This window comes from Camellia sinensis, chromosome 6 (assembly GCF_055761805.1).
Source record: "Camellia sinensis isolate YWXY chromosome 6, ASM5576180v1, whole genome shotgun sequence".
Lineage (NCBI taxonomy): Eukaryota > Viridiplantae > Streptophyta > Magnoliopsida > Ericales > Theaceae > Camellia > Camellia sinensis.
The window spans coordinates 190,096,929-190,108,970 of record NC_138966.1 but is presented as its reverse complement, the minus strand read 5'-3'; the positions used below and the strand labels follow the sequence as shown (position 1 = coordinate 190,108,970).

Genomic DNA, 12,042 nt, shown 5'->3' with positions numbered 1-12,042 from the left:
TTTAATAATATCAAAATTTTATTTAAATTAATAATTTAAGTAATTTTATTATTATATAAGAGGGTAATTAAGAATTTTATTTTTTTCAGTTAATTCTGTCAAAAAAATTATAACAATGAAATATTTGTAATTTTTAAAGTCACAGGAATAATTCGTATTTTAAGTTGTAATTTATCAACCCAAAAAAAAAATATTAAATACAAAAATTACAAAATATACCCTAATTGTCAAGCAAACAACAAATAAACCCCTAAAAATTGTAATCTTACGACGTCGTATGATGGCTTCTTCTTGTCACGGTGATAAAAAGCTTCGAGTCCGATAATAATTCACCTGATTCACCTGTTGTCTCTCTCTCTCTCTCCCTCCTCCTTCATTCAGGCTTCAGACTCCTCTGCAAAACCCAATAGCGACACTACAAAACACAACCAGAGAAGAGAAACAAGCAGATTCACACAAACCAATTTCTAGAGAGAGAGAGAGAGAGAGGATCATACAATTGAGCCGCATATATACACACATTTTTATACACACACATATGTATATATAAGCTGTGAAGTGGGAAGAATGGCGTTCCAGGGATTTGGGAAGAACTCAGGTCCAAGTGCAGCCCCCACATCACAAAACCCTTTTCCCCACTTCCCTCGCCCTCCTTCCCCAACTCCTCCTTTCTCCGCTTCTCCCCTTCAACGATCTCCCACGTACTCTCTCTCTCTCTCTCTCTCTCTTATATATATATATATATATATATATATATACATGTTATAGAACATAAACTAGTTTGAATGCGTCTTTTTTATTGGTATTAGATGTTTTGAGCCTTGAGAGATAACCCAGTAATATATTTGATTATTGAGTTACATGTGAAGTGAAGGAACCCTAATTAGACAATGATTCGGTGGATAAGGAAAAGGGTTTCAAACTGGTCACATTGTTGATCTTTTGAAAAGGGTCTCATAAAGAAAGAAATAAAGTTATTGAGAAGCCCCTACAATTCAACAAAAAATTAAGCTTTTAGATCAGTTGGTTCGAATCTCACTGCCTACCTAGCTAATCGTGTTGTGTTTTTTTTGTTTTTTCTGTTCTTTTCTTTTCGGCTAGGTTGAGTTTTGGTTTCTCACAGTGAGTGTGAGCCTATATAGGCTTACGTTGTATGTACCAGTGGAACAATTCTTGCATCTGGATTGAAGTATTTGGAATTTAAGAGCTACCTTGAGTTGTGTACGATTGTCTTGTGTGTTGTATTAATTCATGTTCTAGCTTTTTCTTTTTTTCTTTTTTTTTATTTATTGCTATTGACTCTTCAGGGGCCACCTGCCAATACTGCAGCCAGTATCCTATTTAAATTTGTGCTTTCCACCCCCTTTCTTCTGCTCCCTTTGTGCCTTCTTCATATGTCTGTTTAATGTTTATGTCGTTGTGCCCCATACAACCATTAGGGTAGAATCTATGCAATTTAGGACATTGAATAGAGAGGTGATGCCATAACAAGAAGAGCAAGAAAAAGAGTAAAATTATTGTATTTGTGTTTTATTTATCAAAAAAGAAGAAAAGGAGTAAAATTAAAGAAGCGGCAAAATTTGAAAATTGGTTGGTTTTAAGCTGGATTCAATTGCGATCAACTAGAACCATGTACAGTCAAATGGGTAGCATTAGTGGAGCCTCTTATTTCATGATTATCTAGATTAGGTAATCTCACTACTTTTCTAAGTGTTTTATGGTGTTGTTTAAGTTTGGATATTTTGGTAATTTCAAAATTTTCCATAGACGGGTAGTAGAGTCCATGGATCAACTTTTGAGTCAAGAGATATGTCCCCACTAACCATTGTTGTAATTATGTTATCGAAGCTGTTCTTGCTTTCATATGATTTGTTGGGAAAGCTTATGGATTTTTTGTTCTGTAATAGGGAACTTGAAGCTCCAGAGAGAACATATTCGCCACCATCACATTTTCAAAGCAGCCGCTTTGTAATGGGTCCTGCTTATCCTTCTTCAGCAGTACTTAGGTAACAAATCATGCAAACTTATAGCTTTATAATGTCTTACTTCCTTATCCGTTAAAGGGATCTCTCCTTTTTCCTCAAACTTGATCCTTTTGGGAGCATTTGCTCATAAGGGTTGTGCATCTGTTGGCATATAATTTGTTAATTTTTATACATTTTTATAAAAATCAATATATCTTATAATGTATTATTGATTGCTATATTTTCTCTTAGGCCCATTGAGTCTTCTCCTAAAGCAGGTGACACCGGGCAAAAATCTTTCTATAGTTATGATGCCCAAACTCATCAAAGGCCTTCTGCAGTCACTTCATTTCTTGATTCACAAAATTCTGGAGCTTACGTCCCTGCCAAAATTACGTCACTTCAAGACCTGAAAAGAACCAGACCACCTCAGTTGCTGTCTACTGATGAAGATGGTGTGAGAAACACTAGAAGGGGCAGTACGAGGTAAGTTATTTTATCGCGTGTGAAGTATTATTTATCGGTAGCATTGAATTTGCTTCTTGTTGCACATAACATGGTGAAACCTATACCTCTATGTCCACTGTATAGTTATTTTGTTATTAGATTTTATGCAGTGGTTGAAGTGTATTATGTTGAACATTTAGTTTTCCTTCTTTTCTTCTTGTCTGTGCAGTCACTGTCAAGCCATTAATTCTTGTGAGGAATTGGCTACTTATATCGGAAAATGTTATATGCACATATTAACATAGTAATGTCTTATTCATAGGTTTTCTGCCTTCATATGGAATAATGTTTGATGGTAAAGGGAAAATAGGCGTTCATCTCTAATAATGTTGTCCTTGGAGGCAATGTGATGAAGATCATGAAAGGAACACTAACTGAGAGCTTAGTTTCTAGGAGTTTAATTTGTTATTAGAGTTATCTTAGGATTAGGTTTTCTTTGGTCGGCTCTGTTTAAGTTTATGTTAGGGGTTCAGGAATTCCATTACATGCTTTTCTGGTTGAGCTGCATTGGACCTTATACTTGAAGTATATAAGATTTTACACTGGACAATGTCATGAAGGATATACAATTTCTCAATAGCTTGAGTTACTTTCTCTGAAAGTAGTATTATACCTATTCATGGGCTTTTATATACTTAAGTTCCATCTTAATTTAAGGGAGGCCATATGTTTGGTGGCCAGTAATGAATTAAATGAGATTTCTTAACTCACCTTCACCCATCTATCAATTTTATTCTAATCGTTCTATCACTTGTTCTACATGACAAATAGCATTTTAAAGACTTATTGTCTTCTATTGCTGTTTATTTTGAGTATCTAACGACTTTTGCTTTGTTTATTTGGGTAGGCCTTCAGATTCGCTCTTCAATGATCATAGGCAGGCTGTACCTCAGAGGCCACGACCACCTTCTTTTTTCCCAGAAAACTATCATTCTGTTGACAATTTTGGTCCTTTTGTTGAAACTCAGAGGTATTTGTAACATAAACTGTGCCTTCTGTGTGTGTGGGCAGGTGCTTGTTACTGTGTATTTGTTGATGTTATGGAAAATTTAAGCATGTTGCTCATACTCAAGCAATGCAAGTGGAAAGTTAGAATCCAGTAACAATTTCCACTGCATCTGGAGGATAAAAACATTGAATGTTTTGTCTATTATGCACCATGTGCTATGACATTGCTATTCTAGATGTTGGTCTCTTTTGATGAAAAGTAGGGATAAAATCATGAATAATAGGTCCAAAATTATATGATCTGGTATATAGTTGAAACCGCAGATCTCTTAATTATAACATGTCTTGTGCTGCACCAGACTCCCATGGGATACTGTGCATTTGGACCCATGGTTGGGGTTAAGGTTTGGGATGCAAGTACCTTGACAACGTCTACCGGGATGGGCATATATCGGGACTATTAGGTAACCTGCTCTGAATATCCATACCGGATGGGGTTCGAAGCCCTTTTAACGGGCGTAGATGTGGGCTCATTTTGGGTTTAGGAGGCTTGCTTTGCCTTATCCCATGCCAATGATATAGTATCTTACTAAATACCTGTCTAAAAAATTGTCAAAATTGCGGTTCGCAGAGCTCTTTTGGTATTTATTTGGTTGCTCATTGTTGTAAAATGATAATGAAGAATATTACCATTGTTGGTTGAATGGTTAAAGTCATGTGCTTTTTATTAAGAGAAATTTCTGTTCATTTCGTACATGCTCTAGTTAGTAGCACATAGTTTATCCTAAGATATGTGTAATTTTCCCGAGATTTATCTGATTATGCTGTGATTTGTCATACAGAACTGCCGTATCTCCCCCTGTATGGGGTAACCAGGCAAAGTTGCCGAGCAATTTTAGCAACTCATGGACACGCCAAGACCAGCCTGCAGTCTTACCTTATGATTCTAGAAAAAAATTTGCAACCAAGAATGTGGATGCTCAGGCCCCAAAAAGAACCAGGTCCCCACCTATACCATCTGCAGATGAAGTTTCCCAGGAAAATTCTCATTTTAGTCGAAATGATTCTAAAAGGTATAAGTAAAGCAAGCAGATTCTGAGTGTGATCAATATTTTAGCCTTTTCTTTTTGAGAATTTTTTGAATGTTACAATGAAAAATATCAATTTTTTTTTAGCCAAGATGGAAGAAGATACCTTTGCAACTTAAAAGTAAATTTCCTTGAAGAATCTTAAACGCTAGAAGATTATGACAAGAACATCATTAACTCAATAAAAGACTCAAGCAATGAAAGAAAAAATATAATTACCCTTTGCGATTCAATATGATTCAAAGATGATATTCCCAATTGTGATGAAAGCAATTTTAAATTCTTAAGAAATATCAATGGAATCTATTCAACTTTATAATTTCAAGTTGATGAAAATATGGCATTATTAATCCTCAACACCCTTACCCCCACCAAGCAGAGAGAGAACACTTATTTCGTTAAAGATTTTTCATTTGAGATCTTGGTATATGGAATTTCTAGATGAATTGTGGAAATGAAAATTGATGAAAGAGAGCTCCTAGGACTCTAGGAGATAAAGAGTATATTATTTGTCCTCTTTATTGTGTCTCTTTTGGATGATGATTTTTGCAATTCTCTCTCCTGCCCCCAACCTCAGATAAATAAATTGTAGATTTTCCTTGTTCAGACCTTCTCCATCACCTCCTAGATTGGGCACAAGATCAAATAATCTTTCCAAAGCTCCTGATTCCGAAACTCCTTATATGCCCCTGCCATCTGCACGGAGTATTGACGATAAAACTGCTTCAACTAAGCCCACCAACTTTCCAGTTCCCAAAAGAACTAGATCACCTCCTTTTCCTTCAACTGATCAAGTCTTTCAGGGCAACTCTTCTGCTCAAGATGACATTGAACGGTAAATTGTTTTGTGCATTTGAATTCATTTGTCATTAACTAGTATTTTTCTTTAAAATTTTAGTTAGTTTCTTATTTCATTTCCCTCGTGATTTGCAGAGAAATGCAAGCCAAAGCAAAGCGATTAGCCCGCTTCAAGGTGGAACTTAGCCAACCTGTTGAAAGCACTTCTGGCATTGGAAACCAAAAGTTTTTTGTGAATAAGCATGATCAGCCTTTGACAGAAAGGCGAAAAACGTTGGGGGAACATTCTACGGACATGGCTTCCGATGGCAATGTTCTGCCTGATTATGAAGGACTGGAATCATCTACTATTATAATTGGATTATGTCCAGATATGTGTCCAGGTACATGTCTCTACTTTTTGATCAAGGTGCAAGCATTTTAATTATAGAAGCTGCAATGTTGAGGTCATAAGTCAATGCTAACTTCTCTTCTCTCTCTTTTATTTTTATTTTTATTTTTATTTTTGTTTTTATTTTTATTTTATAAATATAAAATTGCTTTAAAAGAGCAGCAAGGGGTTGCAACATGTATGAAAAAGAAACTAACAATTTCAAAATTAAAAAAACCTCATAGAATATTAGTCTTGTTGAATCATTCTTTGTTACAGAGAAAACTTCCATTCTGAAACTAAGAAATTCAGTCTATTTCACTCTCTTGTAATATGATCGTTTATCTAATTCCTTTATTCTGAATTTTATAGTTAGTAGTCCCATCTAGTTCTCTTCTATGTTGAAGCCACTAGCTGTCCTTGTTTTTCATGTGGAGGCTTCTAACAGTATATTAATTTAACTGAGTATATAGCCCTTGATAGTGGTGAAAAAGGTTTCATGTAGTGACCCCACTTGAGTGGAACACAAGGCTTAGTTTGTTGTGTTGTTGTAGGCTTCTAAGAGTATATAAGGTTTTGAAAATTTGTATGATCTTATAATGTGTCAGATTCTTGTTCTGTATTCAGAATCTGAAAGAGCAGAGAGAGAGAGGAAAGGGGATCTTGATCAATATGAACGCTTGGATGGAGATAGAAATCAAACCAGCAAGTCCCTCGCTGTTAAGAAGGTACTCTATGAAGCTCTATTTTTCTTTTGGTACCCAAAAGAAAAATATATATACGATTGAGATATTTATCCTATTAGAGGTGGTATGATGGGTGTTCTTATATGATTCTTGCAGTATACTAGGACAGCAGAGAGGGAAGCAGACTTGATAAGACCCATGCCAATCCTGCAGATGACAATTGATTATCTTCTGTATTTGCTAGACCATCCTTATGATGACAAGTTTCTTGGTTTATATAACTTCTTGTGGGATAGGATGAGGGCAATTCGGATGGATCTGAGGATGCAACACATTTTTAACCTTGATGCTATTACCATGTTGGAGCAAATGGTATGTCCTTTTCCTATAGATTTAATCTCATTTTCTCAAAGGTAAATTGGGGTCTCTTGACAACATGGTGTGTACTATTCTGGCACATGTTAGAATGATCACTCAATGGCGCTGAGTCAGATGAGGTGTAGGATGAAAAAAGTCTTCTTCTTGAATGACTAGTAGTCCATATTTCTATGTTGATACGTGTGTTGATGTGTATTTTATTTTTTGAATTCTTCAAAGTTTTGCTATTTGGGTTACTAGTAGTAACTAGGGTAGCCTTTATCTTTGCCACAGATTGACAGATTGCTTATAGTTGGTGACATGGGCTTAAGTTACTTCATTTTGTTCTTGAGTTCAGCCGCACTGCACCTTTTTACTTATATTTTCATTCATCTTCAATTCGTGTATTAATTGTTGTTTGTTGTGTTGAATTGACATTTGTTGGTTGCTAAAATGCCACTTAACTCTTTAGACAACTAAATGGTATTGTTGATTGCTGTGGGTTTCAGATAAGACTTCACATAGTAGCCATGCATGAATTATGTGAATATACAAAAGGAGAAGGCTTTTCGGAGGGATTTGATGCACACCTTAACATTGAACAGATGAACAAAACTTCTGTTGAATTGTTTCAATTGTATGACGACCACAGGAAGAAAGGAATGCAGGTGCCAACGGAGAAAGAATTTCGAGGTTATTACGCGCTTCTCAAGCTGGACAAACATCCTGGATACAAAGTAAGTCATCAACATTGGGCACTCCATTTTACTTTTTTTGGTTTCAATTCTTGTCCGTGTAAATAAAGATATCTGTGCCAGGTTGAACCTGCAGAGCTCTCGCTTGATCTTTCCAAGATGACACCGGAGATAAGGCAAACCCCAGAAATATTATTTGCCCGTGATGTAGCAAGGTTGTTTTGCCCCTTGCATATGAAGTTACTGAATAAGACTACCTTCATATGACTGAATCTAATAATGGGTAGTATTTTTGTCCTTCCAGAGCCTGCAGAACTGGTAATTTTATAGCTTTCTTTCGACTTGCAAGAAAAGCGAGTTACCTCCAAGCATGCCTAATGCATGCTCACTTTGCAAAGGTATGGGTAATGGTTCCTTTGTGATCTTAATGCTTATGATAGGAATTTATATAATCAATTCTATTTAAAGCATGAGTTTTCTTTATGCATAGTGTTGTGAATAATGTATTGGAGTTAGTAAAAGCTCACGTTTCTACATATGGTGAATTTTATTGAATCATGCTCTTTTCTATGTTTTTGATGGGTATTACACTCAACTCAAGTTATCTGTGCATGCACATGTCTGCGCTGACTAAAATAAATTGTCTCATTGCCATGTTATCACGAACAGTTGCGAACCCAAGCACTTGCTTCTCTACATTGTGGTGTACAAAATAACCAAGGTATCCCTGTCACACATGTTGCCAAATGGCTTGCAATGGAGGTACTTATTCTTTGTCTTGATGCATATTGCCAAGCAATTTCCAATTTCTCCGTCTTTAAATCTATGCTTCATTGTCTGAAATCAGGAAGACAACATAGAAAACCTGTTGGAGTATCATGGCTTTGTGATAAAGGAATTTGAAGAGCCATATATGGTGAAGGAAGGGCTATTTCTCAACAGTGATAATGACTATCCAGTGAAGTGTTCGAAACTTGTTCATATGAAGAAGTCACGAAGGATAGTTGAGGATGTTTCATCTCCTCATACAATAGTGTCATTACCTGCTGAAGAAGAAAGAGAGGTCCAGTTGGTTAAGGTCTACGAGAAGGAATCAAAACCTGTTCAATTCAATGGGACAGAAAGTCATGCCCAGGTCATTGATGAGGAAATGGATGATTATGAAGCCGTGCCATCCCCAAAAGATGGAACACAAGTGAAGCCCATGGTCAAACCATTAGTAATTGGTCAACAGAGTGAAGATGTCTTTCGGATAGATACCATAAGTCCCTTGGCACGGGATTTCTCCTTGGCACATAATTCCCCTAAATCTCAGCAAGCTAGAGTTGGAAGCATGGGGAAACCAAATTTTGATCCCGTCTTCCGAAACTCTCTGGAGAGAAAAACACATTCTGACACAAAAGCCGTTCCATTGGAAATCATGTCGGAAAGAGTTGGCCAAGAAAAAATTGCAAGTTTTGAATTTGATTCTGCTATGGAAAATTATGTCCCTCAGAAAGTGTTTATCGAAGATTTGGAAGATGAAGAGCATACATATGATCAAGATGTTGAAACCGAGGAAGTTGAGCCTAGTTATCATGATGAGGAAGCTGCTGAGGCAAAACTCAAACTGATCTTCAGGTTGCAATTCTTTCTACTGATGTGACTGTAACTATGGTGTTTTCTGTCCTATATCTCACTCTTCTTGCATTTTTTTGGGTCAGATTATGGAAGCGTCGTTCATCAAAGAAAAGAGAGTTACGTGAACAAAGGCAGTTCTCTGCTATGGCCGCGTTAAATTCACTATCGATGGGCCCAAGAATTCGACAGAACATTGATGTAAGTATTATTATTGTTGGCATACCTCCTTTTGTCTTGTTGTCCCCCTCTTTTTGACTCATTATTTTAAGTATTGTTATTAATGACTATACAATTAAACTATGCGTTGACCATAAGAATTTTGCTATTGATCTTTTTAAACTGAAATATTTTGCTGAAGCTTCTAATTCTTTTTTCTTCTTATAAAGCAACCAAGCACTTCTGGTGTGTTCAACATCAACCGTGTTATGCATGAAAGATACGAAAGACATGAAAGATCATGGTCAAGGCTAAATGTTTCAGATGTGATAGCTGCTACACTTAATGAAAGAAACCCGGCTGCCAAATGTTTTTGCTGGAAAATAATTTTATGCTCTCAGACAGACAATCCAGATGGCGACAGGCTGCAGCAATCGAGTCAGGTTGCTCATTTTACTGCAGGCTCCTGGTTGCATTCTAAGCTCATTCCTACCAGCAAAGGTGATGATGACGTAATAATTTCATCCCCGGGCCTGTCAATATGGAAGAAATGGGTTCCCAGCCAATCTGGTGGTGACACCACGTGCTGTTTGTCTATCGTCAGGGATGCAAAACTTGATGATACGAATGAGATATTATTAGGTGCAAATGCAGCTCTTTTCCTTGTATCTGGAAGCATCTCATTGGAGATCCAAAAGTTTCGGCTCCATAACCTTCTTATGTCTTTACCTTCTGGTTCCCAGTTGCCCCTTCTAATCGTAATAGACTCGTATGAAGAAAATTCAGATTCTTCATCCATAATGGCTGAACGATTGGGGCTCCATGACATTGACAGTTCACGGGTAAATAAAATTTCGGTTGTTTTCCTTGCGAAGAACCAGCAATTGGAAGAGTTTGATGGGTTTTTCAGTGATGAGCAATTGAGAGGGGGATTGCAGTGGCTCGCAAGCCAATCACCCTTACAACCTATTGTTAGTTGTGTAAATACGCGTGAACTGACTTTGACCCACTTGAATTCTTCGCTGAAGGTGCTTGACGAGATGAGCGATTATGAAGTAGGTCCGGACCACTGTATATCGGCCTTTAACGAAGCCTTGCATCGAACAGTGGGAAAGGTTGCTGCTGCAGCTGATGCAAATCCTGCCTCTTGGCCTTGTTCTGAGATTGCTTTGCTGGAGAAGACTAGCAAGGAGTATGAAGCGGTGAAATTATATCTGCCAGACATCGGATGGAGCTCGTCAGCAAGAATTGAATTGCTTATTTGTGCTCTAAGAGACTGTCGACTTCCTTCATTTCATGACGACATATCTTGGCTCTACAGAGGTTCTAATTTGGGTGAAGATATTGAAAAGCAGAAACAAAAACTTGAAGATTGCTTGATCAGTTACCTTACCCAGTTGAGTAAAATGATGGGACTATCGCTGGCAACAAATGAGGCACGTGTAATGCTACAAAAGGGTGCGCGTCTTGAGCTCCATAACTCAACCTACTATATCATTCCGAAGTGGGTTATGATTTTCCAACGAGTTTTCAATTGGCGCTTAATGAGTTTATCCAATGGTGCATTCTCTTCTGCTTATATTCTGGAGCAGCTTGACTCGGATATTTCAAAAACAGGTCTGGACATGTCGGGGATTCAAGGCATTGTATCTTCGTCTTATTATTTAACTCACCCATCTCTAGATGAAATGGTTGAAGTTAGCTATGGCTCTTTTGCATCGAGCATGGGTCATACAGAAGACAAGGCTTTCCAGCCTCCATCGGCAATGGTTTCTAATGGTAGTACTGTACAAGCTACCAATGCAGCCCAAAATGGTAACTTGTCTGAGACAAACAATGACAATTATATAGAGCATGGATCAACTGAAACTAGCAGCAGGTTAGTGGTGGCCACGAGAGAAGCTGACAAACTGAGCAAGTTGTTGGAGCAGTGTAATATGTTGCAGGACAGGATTGATAACAAACTATCGATTTATTTTTAATGAGGTTGACTTTGGAAAGGCTACCAAGGACAGAGTGAAGAATGAAAAACATCTGCTAACGCCCATGGGAGAAGATATTTTTTAGTTCAACAACGAATATCTTGAATTTACAAGAAATTTTTCCCCCTGGATTCAGATCCTGAATGCCATAACTTGGTGAAGGCGATTCACAAGAGAATCGTGCACAATTCCGTATAGGCATGAAGTTTTGTATAATTATGTATTTTTGCCAAGGAGTTTTATCCTTTTAATGAGCTTTGTAATTTGTTGGAGATGTTACTTTGCAGAATGAGGAAATATAAGATCTTTACATGTTTATTGCCTATCATTGCCTCTTTTTGTTTGTAAAATTGTACTTTTCATATTTCAATCAAATTTTACCTGATCTCACAATTGAAAACTCACTCCAATTTATAACAATTTTTTAATGTTCTCACAAGGCCCACACGTGAGTACTTTTTGTTCAAATTTTTTTATGATAAGTTACGAAATAATCACAAGTTAAAATATAAAAAATTAATTATTGCAATTAAAAGATAGAGCCAAAGTATGATTCAATTAAAACTTGGGGTGTTATTGTTATTTTTTTATAAATGCATTTGTAGTTAGTATTAACAATTTGAATATATCATCCACAAACATTTTTGTTCGAATAATTAGACTGCGATATTTGCCAGCACCCACAAAACAGTGGAAGTGAGATTTGAACAAAAGACTTCCTCAGGGTTTACTGTCGGTCTCACAAGACTCCAGGAAACAGCTACCAGCTCATGCTCATGGAGGGCTAGGGTTGGATAAAACTTCATTCACAAAGCACCTCTGTCACCATTACTTTTTAACTTTAGGGTGCTAAGAGGAAATGCAAAGAGCA

The 12,042-nt window shown here is 37.0% G+C and overlaps 1 protein-coding gene across 2 annotated transcripts; it reads left to right on the top strand.

The window, feature by feature from the left end:
- Positions 1-331: 331 nt before the first annotated feature.
- LOC114275165 (SAC3 family protein B) lies at positions 332-11,494 on the top strand. Of its 2 annotated transcripts, XM_028217156.2 has the most exons (16): positions 332-701; positions 1,908-2,006; positions 2,217-2,450; positions 3,319-3,441; positions 4,262-4,492; positions 5,115-5,342; positions 5,441-5,688; positions 6,303-6,403; positions 6,518-6,733; positions 7,228-7,455; positions 7,537-7,628; positions 7,718-7,811; positions 8,083-8,175; positions 8,261-9,033; positions 9,117-9,231; positions 9,420-11,494. In XM_028217156.2, exons 1-16 carry the CDS (start codon positions 568-570, stop codon positions 11,169-11,171), a joined length of 4,761 nt encoding a protein of 1,586 aa, XP_028072957.2. In that variant the 5' UTR covers positions 332-567; the 3' UTR covers positions 11,172-11,494. The 2 variants fall into 2 exon arrangements, with proteins under 2 accessions (XP_028072957.2, XP_082731818.1); XM_082875692.1 differs by lacking the exon at positions 5,115-5,342.
- Positions 11,495-12,042: the final 548 nt, after the last annotated feature.

Excerpts from the sequence above, each read along its gene's own strand:
- LOC114275165 (XM_028217156.2), top strand. The coding sequence starts at position 568 with ATGGCGTTCCAGGGATTTGGGAAGAACTCAGGTCCAAGTGCAGCCCCC. Across the intron at positions 4,493-5,114 it reads AGTCGAAATGATTCTAAAAG|ACCTTCTCCATCACCTCCTA; the intron begins GTATAAGTAAAG and ends TTCCTTGTTCAG. Across the intron at positions 7,812-8,082 it reads TGCATGCTCACTTTGCAAAG|TTGCGAACCCAAGCACTTGC; the intron begins GTATGGGTAATG and ends TATCACGAACAG.